This window comes from Plectropomus leopardus, chromosome 2, assembly GCF_008729295.1.
Source record: "Plectropomus leopardus isolate mb chromosome 2, YSFRI_Pleo_2.0, whole genome shotgun sequence".
Lineage (NCBI taxonomy): Eukaryota > Metazoa > Chordata > Actinopteri > Perciformes > Serranidae > Plectropomus > Plectropomus leopardus.
The window spans coordinates 7,850,787-7,870,077 of NC_056464.1; the positions used below are offsets into that span (position 1 = coordinate 7,850,787).

Sequence of the window (19,291 nt, forward strand, 5' to 3'; positions counted from 1 at the left end):
GAGCAACACTGCCTTTATGAATTGTAATAGACCTTGCTCTGCATGTCACACATGTGTAGTAACTCCTGAGGATGGATGTGCACATGCCACAATGTGAAAGACAGTGGAGAGGCAGCAGAGATCTACCCAGCAACTGGGCTACGCATGTTGGGGAGAGCTACTTGACTTAAGCTGTCAGCCATTTACACATAATGTATCTTTTATGAATGTTTCATGTGCTGACCTAATTCCTTTCAGAGCCGAGTAAAAGCAATATGCTGCACACAAGAACACAGCGGGGCACCCAGATGATCCTTTAGACATCCTCATCCCACAACAAGGGGGTAGGCAGGGCCAGGCAAATGGAAACAGAGCTGCGATATGATCACTTGGATGGCCTGGAAAAGGCAAGAATAAAGGCTGTAGACCACCCCAGCTGAGTTATTTTTAGTCGTTTGTTTTAACAAAATCTCTACTGCATCCCACAGAGAAAGAGAATAGAAACAGTCAAGAGAGAGCTTCATCGCGAAAAGAGATATTTTGTGCTGTGTGGCAGATGTAATTAAAGCAAATGCTTAAGCCCAGAGAGTAGGAACGGAGAGCCTGATCACTCACAGACTTGAATCTCTCAGCAATTTAAAAGAAGGAAGAGGGAGGAGGGGCAGGGGCAGCAGCTGCACAAATCTGCCGAAACTGGTTGCTGGATTTGAAGCCCTTAAAAGTAAAAATGAAAGCTACTAATCAGCGCCGAACGGCTGTTGTGATGTGACTCGAGCTAACCCCATGAAATGCATGCAATTAAAAAGTATGGCTGTTTACAGGGAGCCAAAACGCAGACATGGGCCTATTATCTATTCTACAAATACATAGCTTATTCTCTAGTTTTCTTCCAGACAGCCTCCCTTGTTGTGAAACATGACGACACCAGTGTTACCAAATCAGGCTGTTCTCATGCAGTGTTGGTATGTATATCTATAAAAAGCAATGTACCAGACATGTAATATAACCAATGTTTTCATGAAGGCTGCAAACATGTGACCAGTGCGTGAGTAAAGAAGGAAGTACAGTATAAAGTGCAACAGACAATCTAAAGACATCACCATGGGCTCTGGATAATGTGTTAGGCATTTTTCAGGGTTTTCTGACATTCTTAACCATAAAATATAAAGTGATTAATCAAATCAAAATGGTACATCCCCGCAATGTCGAGGCAGCACCAAGTCCGACCTGAAAACCTGGCCTCCTCCCAACCTTGAAACATCCCCTCCAGAGGAATCCCACAGACTATTTTGTTTGCAGCTCACACACTCTAGTCTACGCAGTCGAGGCTGTGTCTTCCCCGCTGCTTCAGTCCCCTATCTGTCACTGTGACTCCGCGCTGGCTCGTAGGCTGTGGCTCTACCTGATGAATGATTCAGCAGATTTAAAGGGGAACAGTGCCGGAGTTGAGCAGCAGCAGGGTTTATGAACGTCAAATTTATGTTTTTAAACTGGCAGCACCGTCGCTAAGCAGTGATTGTTCAGGAGGTAAATGTCAAACGCGTCATGAAAACACAGTCGCCCTCCCACTTGCTGCCTGTGGAGTGGTTCCCAGCCTAACATGACAGCCTGGGCTATAGTCTTTGGATCCTAGCTTCAGTGCTCAGTTTCGTTATAGCCATTGGCCTGTTGTGGCTTGGGGCACATGTTTAAGTCATTTGACATCTTGTCATTAAAATGTCTTTTATAGCCACTTTTGAACTATTCATAAGTACTGTATTTGATCATCTAATATTTGCTGTGTCTAACACATTGCTTCCTCAACAGAGGAATAATTGCTGCTTGCATGAAAGATGGGGGAGCAGGAACATGCAGAGAAGCATCCTAAATTGTTTCTGTACTCCTGTTGCATTCATATTTTATTATGTGACTCAAGGTCTGGAGGTTAATCAAGATTACATCATTCTAACATGATGACCTTAAGGTATAAACTTCATAAACACTCAGTCATTAGTTAAAGGTCCACGCATTATAAATTACCACATATTTCATTTCATTTCATAAAATGTAAACAACATGTAAGGACTAAAGTTTTGATGGTGTGTTATGATGGCGACCCATTTAAATAGCAGCGAGTAGCCAGAGGAAGAGTAGCCATAAATGTACATAAATTGGTGAAAAAAATTATGTCCAGGAGCTCCTTACCCTCCGAGCAGAGGGTGAGAACAGCTGCCATGTAACAGGGATGGGAAATGATTCTTATTGCCATGTTATGCCATTGTCGTACACCACACTTCAGGCAGATGATTGTCATGCTTGTCACCCCTCTTTTGGTTCCGCGATGCTGGCATGCTGTCTAAAATCACACACTTCAGCAGCATGATGCCACCGATGTTTGGTTCTGAGTAAAAATGCAAAGGTGGCGTAAAGAAGGACTTCGTAGAGGCCCTATAGTGCGATCTATGTGAAAAAGGGCGTTTGGTTCTTGTCAAGTGACGTGATAATAGAAGGTTCCCAATGGGACAGATACTGTGTAAGGCTGAGATGACTGTTCTGCATTTAAGGGTTTTGGTGTGACTATGTCCATACGTACCAAGATCTTCTCTGATTTGAGATTTGTGCTGTAATTTATGTCTAATTATACATTCAAATAAGAACTGAGGCTCATTGAGTTTATTTTATTATTCATAAAAAGGAAGACTGAGTTAAAATATTTCTACATCACATGCCACTGCTGCTTCAAAGAAAACTGTGCAATCATCTGCATATGTGAAAGAAAGCAGGAAACAGTTTTAACTATTTTGTCTTTTTTTTTTTAGCTCTTTATAGCCCTTGTATAGGTATAATGCATTAGTTCCTAATGCAGATCTAATGTAAATGGGGACAATCCTATAACAACATTACAAAAATGTTTATTATGTGTAAAAAAAAAAAAAAAGTTCAGCCGAAGCTAATTTAAAAACTCCTACAGTCCAAGCCAATCAAAATGATTTAAAAAAAGGTAAATTAATCTAAAGTAAATTCAAGCTTTTGTTTAAATACTGAATTTCAAATAATCCACACAGAACCACACACAACTGCTACGACTGTACAATTAGTCAAAACATTATTAAAATCACAACATGTTGCTGCAATTTTTGATGAAGATCAAATGTTTCACAACATACTAATAAAAATGAGGCACTGTAGTGCTATAGAGATGATGATGATGATTACATTATATTCCAGATGTAAGGCAACAGGCTTGTTTGTTACAAACCTGAGCAAAAATTACATCAGTATCATTTTTACTTTTTTTGTGTGTGTGTGGTGAAAATGAAATGTAAAAATGAACATTCCCACTAAAACCGTAATAAATTATTTGCTTGCATATATATTGTGCAGCCCTAACTACTCATAACCTAGTTAGCTGGTCTGCTAGATGAGACTGTGTTCAAAATTACTCCCCATTTAATGCATATACATGATATTGTGTCCCTTAAAAAATTCATTCATTGATTGTTATGGCCTGTACTATACTTTTTGCTAAACATAACTCAATGCGATGCATTCTTGCAATATTGGCAGAAAAGGAAGAGGAGGAGAGAGGAGAGCTTCCCATTTTTTTATTTGAGAGTGTTTATTATTATTATTCTATTAACATTATTCTAGGATGGTTATAACTACTGGTGGCGTTTTGGTCACATGATTTATTTTCATATACTGCACGTTGTGACTACATTCCTGCAGTCACTTCAGATTTCTTCATCGTCAAGTTTGCAAGCCTGAGGTCAAGTGTCAGTTATGCAATAAGTGACGGCAATTTGTGTGCACACCCTTAAGGCATTCCCTCCATCCTCAGCCATATTAGATGTCTTGTAAATATTGAATGAGATTCATGTCGGGTGAGTAGCCTACACCATTGTTTACATTCTTTGCTTACTGCTTGTGTGTCCCCAAGGAGAAATCCAGCCATTGACTTTTATCATCTCTGATGAAGCTCAGACCTTACTGCCATGTGTATGAGTGGCCCTCGAGAAAATCGATTTGAAACCACAAAGGCTTTGTTTACACACCACGTGATGTCTGAATAATTAATAATTATTCTCCTGTGCCGATGCAGTGTGTGCAAGTAAAGGAAGATAAAAAATATATACATTTTTTATTATTAGCAGTGTGGGGAAAAAAAATCACATAAGTAGCAAATCACAATTTATTTTTTTCCATTTTTTAAAAACATTTTTCTAAATATAATTCTTATTTACAAACCCATGTCTACCTTTGCAAAAGCTTCAGTTTTCAGAAGGCAGGGCCTACTTTGATCATTGGAAGGTATCATGTGAATAAGTGCTTACACAGAGGGCATAAAAACTGCATGTCCTACGATACGCAATGACCTATTTCTCAGTTTTCATGCAACTACATATCTGACATTATATATTTATTATGTAGTACCCAGCATAGGCGGTCCCATACTGTAGGGAATTCATTCACATATGATAATACGGAGATATGGTTTTAAATAGGCAATACCAAAATGAAAACTTGAGATAACTCTTAGGCTATGAATATTACAAAACTAAGACATACATTTGCAAGTTTGTTTACATATTCACTCACTTTTTTAGTGTTAGTGAAATTTTATGGTCATTTTGTAAGCTTTAGTTTGTTTTGCTGTTATGATGAAACAATTTGCTGATTAATCAAGTGGTCAACAAAAAACAAACAAACAAACATAAAAACATAAATTTGCTAATAGTAATTGTAAATTGACCCCCACACAGGGGGGATGTAGTGGGGGAAACTGATTACCAAGGACCTCAGTGAGAGGGGGCTCTTAAAAAGTCTAACATGAGGTATGCATCTGTTTGCAGTTAGTCTAATCAATACCATAACTAAATTAAATTTTGCTGAAAAAAATTGACTGATGTTGGTTTATTATTTGGTTGGTTTATTTCACTGTCTGCAGCAGAGTTTGGCTCTAAACACTGTGAGAGCAGATTGAGTGACTGCTTATGTTGCTGGAGCAAAGACAGAAAGGAAAGTGAAAGAAAACAAACTGACTTTAAAAAGTAAAAAATGAAAGGTGCATGAGAGAGACATAGATCAAGACATGGACCAAAACATTAACAAATAATTGAGAAAATATGTTGAATTCAGATTAATTCAAATTTTATTGATATAGCGCCAAATCGTAACAAAAATGATTTGAGGACACTTTATTTTATTTATTTATTTATTTTATTTTTTGCAGCTCTACATTTTATTGCATTACACTAAGTTGTAATTCATTATTTTTTTCCGCCCCATTAAATGTGAGGAAGGGTAAACTAAATAGGTTTTTAGAAACACTTGTCTGTACGTTTAATATGTATTTAACGGCGCTACCAACTTCGCAGCAGCTGAGATTACTTTACTGCACACTGTTGTGTTCTGGTGTGTGTGTGTGTGTGTGTGTGTGTGTGTGTGTGTGTGTGTGTGTGTGTGTGTGTGTGTGTGTGTGTGTGAGCGCGTGTATGAATTGTAACATGCAGTTATCTACTGTAATACTATGTTTTGCAGTAGGGGGGCTGAATGTGTGCCAGTTTCTTTGCCCTCCTCCTCCCGTCCAGAGGGGCGGGGTCCACATGGCACATCAACACTAGCAGCTAGCCGCAGATGTAACCCGGCGACCCACACTTTGTTTCCGCTCACTCGGACCGCTCCCGTCGCCGGTAAACTAGACTTCCACACCTTTGTGAACGAGGTGCCGTTACATAAAGTGTTTTCTTCGTCTGGTTATCTCCTAAAATACACCGCGGCTTCGAAGTCACCCGTTCTCCGGTCAGTCCGATCCCGTCGCCCCCGGGAGCAGAGGATGTGAACACCGGGAGCTGGAGGAGGACACGGCAGCTGTGTATCATATGTTATGTACGTAACTTCTGCTTTATTCTGAAATATTTGTTTTTGGCTCAGTATTCCATTGAAATACAGTCAATTTGCGGTTGAAGCATCCCATGTGTTTACACTAAACATACTAATGTGAATGCAATGTGCCTGCTGGGACTCGTAGTGTTTGACTTTATGACCAAAAAGCACTTAGAGGTGCTATTTCCTCCGATGATATCAACTTAATATTCCCAAAGTGACATACACAGCGTTCATTTGCGAGTTTGTGGTGACGTACTTTGGGACTCTTCTTTATTTTTCAGAGGAGGAGGGTGGCTGGGGTGGGATTGCACTTGTTTTTTTGCTGTTTTACCTTCCCTAAAGCTACAAATGTAGCCTATTTTTAGATGAAAGTTGAAGACAAAATCCTGCATTGGTTTTCCACTCTTGTTTTGCATGCTGGTTAGTTAGTAGTCAATAGGTATTTTACAATTTTAAATGAGACAAATAATTAAGTGGTTTTGATAAAATATTGCTTAAGCTCAGAATTGGGTAATCTTTATTTTTTAAATTTTTTTTAATTTGTTTTTCAAATATTGAACAGAAGCATCCTATACATAATGTGTTCATGTCGGACTTACTAACTGTTTAGCCATGATAAATGGTGTAATTTTGGCAAATTTGAAAAAAAAAATAGTTTTATGTTTCCCAAACCAGCCTTTCGAAGTCATGTTTTCTTTGATAATCTGCTGTAAGTGAAAAACAGTCCCTCCACAGTGCTTAAAAAATCATTTGACATGGCTACCTCATTTTGCCTCTCCCCCTCCCCTCGCATTTATAGGCTATCAAACAGTCCCAAATACGATTTTTCTTTTCTTTTTTTATGTGATATTACAGTGATAACATTTTTCATTCCCACTACGTGGTTTCTTTGACTTTTTCCTTGTGATAAAAAACAGTTCTCTTCCACCCAGGAGCATTAACTCTTTAAAACCCACTTCAACATTAGTTTTCTTGTGCTGCATTCAGTCACCTCTCACAAGCTATTTAAACCTTTGAAACCTGAGCAGATTGGTTTGATTTCTTTCCAGAAACATTGGAAAAAAGAGCAGTGACCAACTGGAAAAGAAATGTCCGACAAATTGCAAGAAATTAGTAAAAGGTGAAGAAGAAAATGACCTGAAAATTAGTTTCTAAAAAAGAGGGAGTGTTATTAGAAAATTGGGAAAAACTTGGGAAAAATGTGCAGAAATATATTCATAATTGTTTTAATTATATATTTGAAATTATTATACAGGAAAAAAAAATATTTTTTGACACCTTTTCTTTTAAGTCATTATCTTGTTTTATTTGATTATTTATTTTTAAATTTAATTTTTGCTGTTTTTCTTGTCGTTTTCTGATACATTTTTTGTAATTACTTGCTATTTTTTGGCCATGTGTTTCTTATTGACTTCTTCTCACTTTTTTTTTTTAAAGAAATCAAACCAATTTGCCCAGGTTTCAAGGGTTAAACCCCCAACAAGTGAACAAATGTGAGTGATGAGGATGTTGTGAGTTCCCAGGTGCTCTGTGTTTGGCTCATTATCTGCAGCAGCAGACCCCTGCTGCACGTTACAGCACACTGTATGCCTACTATCTGAATTAATTTCCTTCTTTCTGCTTAAAAAGATGATTGTTCTACTTGCATTTACAGCAAAAAAAGTGTGTTAATGTTCACTCAAACCCCTACCACCTGAATGAATATTTCAACATAACTCGCAAATTAAAAATACAGTGGCTCCCTGACTTACATTATGCATCGTTACACGCTGGGCCGCGATTGGCTGCAGCTCTCCATCTCTCTGTGTGGCAACAGCCTTCCCATCCGCCCAGCAACTCCCTATTCCTCATGCTGTGGTGCTTCTCTGCCTCCGAGGGCCTTTTCTGCAACATCCAGCGTGGTAACCATGGCAACGGCAGCCTGACCCTGGGTGTGCTGCTACAGTTACTACAAGCTTGACCTGAATTCGTCATCTGAGGCAGGCGCACATGACTTGGGCGACTGACCTGCTTCTCATTGTTGACGGTCAAGCAGCTCTGAGTGTTGGTGGAAGCCGAGGCGTCAATACGCTGCTGTCCAAGGATCAGTAATGATTGGCCTCGTGTTGTTAGCGGAGTCTGTGTGTTTGTTATCTTATCTCTTGAGCGTCGTCACAGGTTTGTTTAGTTGCATTTCTGGAAGTGATTGGTGAAAATAAGATGTGGCTTCTGTGAAACAGCCGGAAATGAGTTTCTAGCTTGCTAGTTTCTATAAAACGCAAAGCAAAAGTAAAAATGCCAAAAAATGTCTGGTTTTAGCCTCTCCATTGTGAGGACTGCTGCTTTTCTTTTGTTCATCTTCTAGTGAATGGGCTTCCTTTGGCTTTTACTTCGTTGGTCACACAAAAAAAGACTGAAATAATAAAAATTATGAAGGCCATTCATAACTTTTTTTCTGACATTTTATTGACTGAATTTGGGATAATGAACTTGCGTTGATTTGGAGTGGTGGTGGGATGTCAGAATGGTAGGAATCACCAGAAACCCCACAATATGATATTTTGAGGATACTACATATATTGTGATATATTAGGGTTTTATCGCCTTTGCCTCAGCTGTAGATTATGTACACTCATATGACTTGATGATCACTAAAATAAGGCAGGGAAAAAAGTGGATATATCGATATCGCCACTCATCAGACAAATGAGTTGTTATATTTGACATATCAGATATCTGCAGAAAATCTGCATCTCTTTCTCCTAATCAGTGGTCCATTTTTAAAAATTGAAAATGTGTTTATGGTGGTTATAATTGTAGGCTGCCACAAATTAAGGACTTTGTGGGACACCCAGTCTGTTTCTTTATAAGGTGAAGTTTTAAAAAATAAAGTTTCTCACTTCACTTTTACTGCAACAAGATGTAGCCATTATATTGGGAAAAAAAGATTTGTAAAAAAATATTTTTGTATCAATACTTGGCGTCACTGTATCAGTATAGTATTGTCAATTGCATATAATTGCCTGGTCAATTTTCTCCTTCACCACTACCAGTTGATAAACAAACATTAATAATGAATATATAAATAATTAGCCTGGATCTCTGTCAGGGGGCCCAGAGGACCCATCTCTGGCACTTTCATTTATTTATTTATTTTTTACAAACAAGCACTATTTTCATGCTTTGTATGCACTCTGGCACCTTATTTACATACAACAATTTGGGTGTGAATAGATATATTTTTATTGTGAATTAGAAAATGTTTGGCGAGCCACTCGGCACTCTTTTGTGGGCTGCATTTGGCACATGGGCTGTAAGTTGAGTATTACTGGACCAAACCACCAATCAATTGTGAAAATAATTGGCGGGCGAATTGATGATGAAAATGATCTTTATTGGCCCTCTTCTCCTTGTGAACATTTTGATACGAAACATTATGCTGACATGATGGCTTGTATCTATGTAAACGTACCTGACAGTTTATATCCCCGGCTGCTCCCTGCATCATTTTGTCGAACAGGAGAATGTTTTTCGGCTCGGTTTTGACCTTGTTTTTAATGTCACATATGTGCCCTTTTGCTTGGGTTGCTGTTAAGTTGGCCACCTTCCACATGCCTGCACCATCAACCCCAAATCTCTGCCAAATCCATCCTCTCCTCTGAAATATCCAAGTATAAATCGCAACACACCTCCTGCTGTCCTCCTATCATGTGACTGGGGGCAGTTATAAGTGTATGTAATTCATTTCTTAAGGGATATAAATGAGCAGATGTTGTGGATTTAGATGCAGAAAATGAAAGCCTTCACGGAGCGATCCCTGCACAGCCCACGACTCAGCTGTAGGCTCCCTGAGGTGTTAGCTTGTTGTCGGAGCCAGACTGTGTAGGAGGGCCTATTTCTGTCCTTTCTCCAAGGAACCTCTCTCTCTGTCTCTGCGTCTCTACGCCACTGAATGCAGAAGTCGGCCTCTGAGCTTCTCTGCCTGCCTGTGTGTCTGTCATTGTCATCCCACCTCTACGGCCCAGCCTGCAGCATTAAGAGAAGAGTATCGACTGACAGGATAAGCTATTGATTGACAGTCTGTGTTGATGGAGAGAAATCAAGCTTCTGTACATGATTAGTCAAATGATCTATAGGCTTATTAACCTTATTTAATTTTTTAATTTTATGTTTGCTTTGACTTTATGATAATAAACTGAATATCCTTGAGATTTAGACAAAAGAGGCAATTTAGATGTCGCCTTCAGCTCAGGGAAAACTGATGGATGATTTATCACAATTAATTATCCCCAAAATGGGGTAATGGATTAATAAAATCTTCAATGATCATTTTGCAGATACCTATAGTAATTATTTTGAAGCTTTCAGTCGCACAGGCTTTAGTTACAGCATGAAACATACAGTACTGCAGCACAGCAGTCACATGTTGTAATAATCACAGAACTCTTCCACTGATTTTTTTTGTTATCTGCGTCCAAAAACAATCAAGTACTGGAATTGTTTGACTGGATGAGTTCCAGTACTACATGGTACTGGTTTACTTGAGTTGATACCATAAAGGTATCAAGTACCAATACCAGGAGTGTATAAAACATTCAGTGGGGATAAATATATCAATTAAATAATCAATGATTCATTGTTGTAAAGACAAAACTTAGATACATATTGCCATCATTAAGTTCTGCCTTTTTTTTTTTTTTTTAAATTCCCATGGCGCCTGCGTTACCTTTTCTGTCCAAGCTCACACACTCGTTCCTAAACATTCACAGTGCTAGTGAACTAGCACCAGGAAGATAATGGCAGCATATTTAATGATATTTTGTCAAGTAAGTTGCAGACAGCTGCATTGAATTGGATCAAAATTCAGTTGAGTCAGACATTGTGACATCAGAAAATATGGTATCTTTGTCCTAAGAATCGATATATCGTATTGTGATGAAACTTGAAATTTACACCCCTAATCGATGCCAGCCCTAATTACTAATTCTATTTTTTTCATTGATGTTGAGTATTCTTTTGATTAATCAAAAATTGTTTAGTCTTAACAGCCCAAGGTGACATAGTCACGCTGCTTGTTTTGTGTGACTAAAATGTAAAACCCAAAATATATTCCATTTACAGTGTTATGAGTCTGTATTATCTGTCAGTTGATTAATGTAGAGCTGAAAGGATTAGTTGATTAATCGATTAGTCAGTGGCCAAACAAATCCAGAACATTAGTTCAGTTTTTAGTTTGATGAGTCTTCTATGATAGTAATCAGAATATATTTTGAGTTAGGACGCTTACGTATTCAAGCTTTGGCTTTTGGAATTTCTAATGGCCATTTTTCATAATTATCTGACATTTTAAAGCCCAATTAGTGAAAAGAGTCTGCTGATTAATTGATAATAAAAAAATGCAGCCCTAGATTATTGAACTAATTGTTGCAACCCTCATGAACATAAATGTGTAAATGTTTCAATATATACATTAAATAATAAATATTACGTAAAAACACTTAAACTGCAACTACAAGACACCTTCATCCCCAAAACTGGCCTTCCAAAACACAGGAATACATGTTTGTCATTACCCAAAAATAATGACAAATGCAAGAAAACAAAAATAAACAATTGCAACATGGATACACAGCGGGATGCTCTAAAAAAAATACCAAACTGTCAGCAGCAGAAGGGAAGATTTGTACAATTCTGTCACTACCGTGCTGTAGATCCACCAAGATAAGGACACAGCCTGAAACAGTGTAAAGTCATTGAGGACAGCATGCTGCAGATGTCTGCACTGACCTTAGAAAAGGCATTTGTGCTGAAGCTGATTTTATTTCTTCTCTGTGTGTCTTTAAAAAGTGCTCTATTGTCAGTGTGTTTGGGGCCAGGAGGGTCTGGCTGCCCTGAAACCATGTGAGTCACACAAAAACAATGCGATTCTCTGTCTTCTCCCCCACTGCTCGCTTCTCCTCAGAAATTAGACTGGAATCAATAAGGCATTTACAGCCAGTGACCCACATTTGCTACTCTCATACGATGATGGGGGGGATGTCAGGAGGATTCAGCCAATTGTGTTTGAAGGGATTTAAGAAATTCCTTCAGTCCTCGCCACGTCAGAGCTCTTATTGACGTTGCTGTGTTCAGGATGGATTTTTTTCCCTGCAGCCTGTGTTAATGCTGTTTGTTTTGTGTTGCAGACGTGATGGACCAGCAGAGGGCGCTACATTCAGGTTGCCTCGTCTCAGGTGTTCGCACACCTCCCGTGCGGCGCAACAGCAAGCTGGCCAGCCTGGGACGTATCTTCAAGCCCTGGAAATGGAGAAAAAAGAAAAACGAGAAGCTGAAGCCCTCGACAAGTGAGTGTGAAGCAGGACTCGTGCTTCCATCACCCAGCTGACAACCAGTGTTGTTAGACATTGAGATTTGGTTGAGACATCTGGGGACCAAAATATAATGTTTGGACAATGTCTAACTAAAAACAGATGACTATGATATTTTGTTGGTTTAAGTTTTCAAAGCCCTACATTCTCCAAACGTCTCATGCTGACAACATCTAGACGTAGAGTAACAACATTTAATCATAAGGTATAAAGTATGAAACCAAACATCTGCAAAGCAGCAAATTTTAATGTTGACATAACAGGAAATTATAACGTTGTTAGACATAGAAATTATCATCAACGCAGTTATAATTCCAACCAAAATTCATCATCTGTCAACAAGAGTCCAACATCTTTCTGGCGTCATACTAAGGTCTGGTCCTGCTGGTGGTTCATGAATGCAGTGCAGGCAGAACTTGTCATGAGCTCTTTTTTTCACCAGCAGCACTTTATGAAGTTTGAGTCATGAGCTGGATAATTGATCTGTTGATCCGATCGGAGCTGATCAGATTGATTCATAAGAGGAGCAGCTGCTGCAATTGCAAACTTTTAGACCCAGCACAATTGCGGATTAACCTTCACTTTTACTGTGCCTGCTGCTCCGTCTGTGCCCAGAATACTCTCTGTACTCCAAGATTGTGATGCAGTGAATAAACAAATGGTATATATATATATATATATATATATATATATATATATATATATATATATATATATATATATATACATATATATATATATATATATGTGTGTGTGTGTGTGTGTGTGTGTGTGTGTGTGTGTGTGTGTTCTAATAGCGCTTCTAAAGAACGGATCAGCTCCAAAAATGTAAAATCTATTTGTGGCTGCAGATGTTTACATTTATTTGCTGCAACAAATAAATAAATCTGTGGGAAACCCTGCTGTACTCAAACCTGACACTTCTATATATTATTATCTGGACCCAACCTGAGCTAGACGCAGCTAAGGTAACGTTATTTTTATTACCATGGTTACAGCTTGCTTGTATACGGTGATTGCACAATTAAAAGGCACGCACACACACACACACACACACACACACACACACACACACACACACAAACATAATGTAATTTCAAATCTTTAAATGTATTAGTCCTGAAAAATAATTTTAAAAATATAGTTTAAAAAAATACCAGTAATACTGTCTTCTTTGGTGGTCATTGTGTCAGTGAAATGAACTGAATGATCGAATTGTGGAGGGTCTTACCAAGCTAACTATGTGTGTAGCATGTCCATATTGACAAAAGTTGAAACATATATAAATATTGTATGTGTAATCCAAGCAGCTAACTAACCTTATCTTGTGTTATCTAAGTTTTACGGTAATGATTTTTGAGTCTTGCTGTTGGCGTATGTTAAGTCTGAATGTCTACAAACTCTTCTCAAACGTTAACTGCTGAACTACTTGCAATCCAACCGTAGTGTTTTATTTGGACTCATCGTGGAGGGACAGCATCCACCAAGGATGGCTTCAGTACTGTCCTCTTTTCAATAGTTCTTCCAGTAACACTTAAGTTACATTTGCTGCTGCTGCGAGCTGAAAAGGCAAGATCGTCCTGAGAAACTACACCAAGCTTCGGGTAACTTTAGGTGATGGCAACGTTTGCTTGACATCCTCCATCTTTAGCCAGTTAACTTTAAAAGATATTTATTGGCTGAAATAGCCAATATGTCGTTTTCAAGTGATGGCATGTGAATGACAAACTTTTGCACTGTACAAGAAGTAGCCAAACAAAGACAATGGGTCCCTCATTCCCAGGCTGAACCGGAACATTATTTGTAAATGTTTTGCCTGACCCATCAGGTCCTATTGGGCTCGGGTTGGGTCTCCACATATTATTGGGAACAGTGACACAGAGGGTGTATTTGAAAATGGACTCTGGCTTGTTCATGTTTTCATTGTCTGTGCAATCAGTGGACCAGTTTGATAAATGTTTGTGTTGTTTAGCGGTGGAGAAGAAGGCAGCTGTACGACAGAAGAGAGATGACCTCGTCAGGAGGAACCCCGGGGAGACGGAGACAGGTGCAAAATGAGAGATGAAAACACACACACACACACACACATGCACATGACTCCAGGCTGATCACGGTTCACTTGTTTAGCCACATGATGCTCCAACTGCTCTGCAGACTCATTCCTGTCCTCTTCCACTGTGCGCTGTGTGCAGAGTCAGACCTTGCTTGTGGGGGGAACGGTGAAGATCCAGACACCCCGACTCACTCTGATGTAGAGGACAGAGACGAGGAGCCCGTGGCACCTCTGGCCAGCACCAGCGAAGACCTGGGCAGTGATTTAGAAGCCTCAACAGGTACATTACCGAGGTCTGAGAGAACACAATCAGAAAATGTATAAGCACAGCACTTGCTTTGATGCTTTTTATGTTACGGTTTAGACAATTACACATGCAGAGAGTACAAAGAAGTAAAACAAGGTAACTGTTGGACTTAAAACTGCTCTAATCAAAAGCTCTAAGCTGTTTTAGGATACGGGGAGATCATTTCTTTTTGTTTGATCACATTATAGGTATAGTTAGGCTTTCCTTTCCACTTCCCCATTTATTATATAAAAAACAGAGAAAACAGTGAGAGACTGCATCAGCAAGATGAGAGAGAGCAACAGTGGTGCAGTGCTGTGAGAAAGCCAGTGAATGTGAGAAATTAAACCTTATTTTCTGATTGTTTCACCGTCAAACACTCAATGGATGATTTATGCTGGAAACAGAAGCTCTTAGTTTCATTCTCCTTCTTTGAATTTTATACCTTTTGTACCTTTTATACCACATCCAACTTGCAGCAGTGCCATGCAGCAGTAAATGTCGTCACAGTGAGAAGACAAAACCTAAGAGGGTTTTTTTTTGTAGATTAAGCAGGCGGGCACACTGAACTGCAGGGTGCAGAGTGTGTTCACCATTGCGACCAGCTGCAGCCGTCGTCCTGTCATGTTACGTTTTCACATGTCAAGCGGACGAATTTGCCTCATCTTCATGGGTCTTTAGATCTCGAGGAAACACAGATTACAATGGTCATGATGAATCTTTCAGTTCCTACAAAAGTTGTCCCTGGGGCTACAAGCTCTGCGAACTTTGGTTCAAAACATATCACAATTTGAAAAAAAGAAAAATATAAAGGATCCATATCAAAATGGACTGTTGAAGTGTTTGCGTAAGAAAAAAAAGATCTGCCAATAGATCGTCACTGAGTATTGGCCTCAGAACTCCTGTATCAATTGAGTAGTGCATGTCTTTGGACTGTGAGGGGAAAGCCAGACATGTAGAGATTAGAACAAACAAAGCACAGAAAAAATGCTAAATTCAAACCACAGACTTTCTTGCCATGATGCAACAGTGCTAACCTCTGCACCACTGTGGAACAGGATGTGGAGTGAGAATAAGAGCACCCTCCATAATGGACTTGAATTATCCCATGGTGCATGGTAAAATTAATGTACCACAACTTCTATCATGCATTTTGCAAGAGATGAATATAAACAAATTAAGCTGTGATGATTTCCTGTCAGTGGCCATATCCAGTGCCAGTTTCGTCATTTTTTTTCAATTTTATTTATTGTTGTTTTATGTACATTATCTATAAATGTATGTACACAAGAAGTAATCAAAGGAATAAAGGTTAGAAAAATATTATTAGAAAAATGAAGGTAAGTTAAATAAGTACATGAAAATCTCAGGTAAAGCAATAAAGTGTCAATGTCAGGCAAATCAACAAGGTGTAAAAAACACAAAAAAAGGTTTTCAGCTTGTACATATGTTACTTCAATAATGCTTGTATTTTAGGACATACCATTCTTTTGGGGGAATCCTCCATTCTTGTATTTTTAAAAAAATATTTTTTAGGCTCTCACTGAATATACTCCCTTTCAACATTTAAAGTTTTCTTTTTTTCTTAAGTTTTCATTATTGCAAATCAAAATGGAATACTTCTCTATGTTGTGGCTCCACTCAGTAATTTGGGCTGATAAAATGATTGATTATTAGTGATTAAATGAGCGATTCTGGTTGGGAAAACTGCCTTGCCATGAAAATCGTTCCTGATGCAGCTACTGTACGTGGATGGCAGCTCCAGGTACGCCATGTCCCTGATTGTCCACTAGGTGGAGACAGAGACTTCCTAAACAAACCAAACCGCCTAATCACCACTGCTGTCATTTCAGTGCAAGATGTGACTGAGGACACGAAGACGGTGGGAGATCCCAATCAGAGTGAGGACGGAGAGGATGAAAGCACCTCACTGAGCGATCCCGGTGACGGGCAGCCGAAGGGGAAGGCAGAGGCTGTCGAAGGGAAACAGGAGGCGACGGCGGCCCAGCCGGGACGAGCCAACACCTCTCCTCCACCCAACCTCCCAGTCAAACTGCTCACCAGACTGGGCAGCCTAGAGAGTGAGTTCACCAGGAGAGCTCTGGTGTGAGGCCCCGCTGGTCTGCAGCAGTCTCATGTTGATGATTTTCCTTCCCAGGTGCTCCTTCAGTGCCAGTTAAGAAGTCCCCAGCCACCTTACCCAGGAACTTCACTCTTCCCAAAGACCCTCATGGCTCCCTGTTGAGAGGCAGGATGTCCACACCCACTGGGTCCCCCCATCTCGGGGCCCTACACTCCCAGCTGCCCCCTAGCTGCATCATTGAGGAACTGCACCGCGCCCTGGCCACCAAACACAGACAGGACAGGTCAGACTTTGGAGCAAAATGTGCAGCATTTGTAGTATATGTACTTGAAAGACTCTATATTGCATCTTTTTGTATATAGTTTTTATTTTGTTGGTGTTAGCACATGAGAGCCACATTATATGGTGTATTTGCATATTTTTACATTTTTATTTAATTTATTTTATTTATTATTTCCATTTCTAATGAAAAGCAAATCCATTCAAAAGTAAGGGTGTTTGAAAAAAAATGATACAACCTAGTACACTGATACACTGTGTAGCAATATTGTGTAAATACACGGACCCCAGGTATTGATTCTTTTATTATATAGCTTACTAATATTGCAAATACAAATACAGCTTTTGGAAGCCAACTAAATCGATTGCTTTTTCAGTCCACAAGATACATTTCACTGCAATAAAAGAGATTGAACTGATGAACGCTATCGTATTAGATAAAACAGATTTTGGCAAAGTTTTCCTTTCGCAGTTGAAAAAAGGTAATTAATCACAATATTTATTATAATAATATCATATCATGGTGATCCCATGATATGATATTATGACATAATGATTCCCATACCTAAATGATATGGTGTTAGCTACATGTGAAGTGGTACAGCAGATTCACGGTTTGGTACATAGCTTTTTTGGGGGTCAGAATTTGGTACTGTACATTTTGGTACAGCAAGGAAAACAAAAATAATGTAGAAATTAATTTTGTATATTTATTCTGAAAAATGTTAACAGTCGATTGTGGCTCATTGGCCATTATCCCCAATGTAAGAGGTGAGGCACTCAAATACTGCCATATTGTCACTTTCAAAAACTGAATAACACAAATGTAATGTAAATGTAATGTTCTATCATAAGACTCTGACCTGTTTATATTTCCTGTTATTACTTTGGCATGGTCCATATTGGTAGTCGGAGGCTGCCTGAATGCTGTGGGGAGAATGACTCACCTTCCAGTCTGTTTGTGTTATATTCCGCTAATCGACACATTTGGGTGATGTCGTCATAAATGGAATGTTGAAATGTGGCCACTCGAATGGCCACTTTAGGCTGGCTCCAAACCAGAGTCAGTCCCCGTAGACCCCCATGTGAAAATGCCCAACTTTACAGCAGAAATGAACATGTTCACAGTCTGGTACAAAAAACAGTTTTGGTCACTTTAGCTAATATCAACATTCAAGACAGCTGTGCAAGGGGTGAAAACCAGTTTACATTTTATGAAGGTCCAAAGTTATTCATATTTATGTGTGGGGCCATTTGAGTGACAGGCTGTCTGCCGATAATGTTGCTCTCACCCAAACATAGCCATTTCTAACTCCAAAAAAACAAGATGGTGATATTCCAAATGCCACACTCGATGCTTTAAAACAGCAGTTGACAAACCAATGGTTGGCGTCAAGATAGCTAGGTTCATTATTTATACAGTCCATGATTTAGATTCAAATGGTTGTCAATTGAGTTTGAAAATATGAGAAGAAAATATGGAGATTTGCTTTCTTAACCTACAGTTAAATACTAACACATTCAATAGATCTGTCTATCTATCTAAGAATTCTCAGCAGCCATGGAATAATGAAGTTGTAACTGACAGGCTTGTCTTGTGATGTGTGAACTCAGTTTCCAGACAAAGGAGGCGCGCTCCTCTCTGAAACGCCGGCTGGATGGCCGTCTGTCCCGCACGTCCAGCACAGAGAGGGAGCCTGCCGGGGAGTCGGAGAGCAAGAAGGAGTCAGATGAGAACAAAGAGAACTGGCGTCTGGACGAATACTTGAGTGACCAGGACAGCTGGAACGAGTCTGTCATCTCTGGTAGGTCTGCTGACTGCACACACGCGGTGCAATATTTGCTCCGCTATTATCTGACGCTTCATGTGCAAAGCCAGCAAATTCTGGGCACCCTGTCAGTGGATAATGAAGCAGCATAATCTCTGCTGATGTTTGTTTACAGTGGGAGCATGACAAGGAGATTTACAGCGGTGATGAATAGCGGACTTACTGGTGTTAAATTTCAGCTGCCCGTCAACATCTGCTCTGGTGGCCTAATTCTTGGCCATTCATGTGGGTCATTGACGCAAAGCCGCGTGCACTTAACATGTCTGTGACCCGGGGGGATAAAAATATGGAAATGGTAGACTGTGAAGTTATGATGGATGTGACAGACACACACACCACCAGCATGAAAGTGATGTGATGCAGATATCTGCAATGTTTGTAATGTCTGGTGGAGGAGATGTTGACAGAAAAGGGAAATTAGATTTGAATTTACAGGACTAAAATTAAATTTTTGCAAGACCCCAAAATATCTATCAGTTGTGCTGACGACATTAATTGTATTGCAACGTCAAAACCGACCCAAACTGACTCAAAGCTGTGACTGTAAACTGTGATGTATTTTGACTG

At 39.4% G+C, this 19,291-nt stretch overlaps 1 protein-coding gene across 1 annotated transcript in view; it reads left to right on the forward strand.

Annotated features, from left to right (window-relative positions):
- The first annotated feature begins 5,596 nt into the window (after positions 1-5,596).
- The window catches only part of phactr3b (phosphatase and actin regulator 3b), a 47,083-nt gene continuing 33,388 nt past the window's right edge, over positions 5,597-19,291 (forward strand). The window contains exons 1-7 of the mRNA XM_042493853.1: positions 5,597-5,847; positions 12,012-12,170; positions 14,167-14,241; positions 14,387-14,527; positions 16,387-16,614; positions 16,692-16,899; positions 18,510-18,700. Coding sequence (XP_042349787.1) covers positions 5,841-5,847; positions 12,012-12,170; positions 14,167-14,241; positions 14,387-14,527; positions 16,387-16,614; positions 16,692-16,899; positions 18,510-18,700 — 1,009 coding nt within the window. The 5' untranslated portion in view covers positions 5,597-5,840. The remainder of the gene's footprint in view (positions 5,848-12,011; positions 12,171-14,166; positions 14,242-14,386; positions 14,528-16,386; positions 16,615-16,691; positions 16,900-18,509; positions 18,701-19,291) is intronic.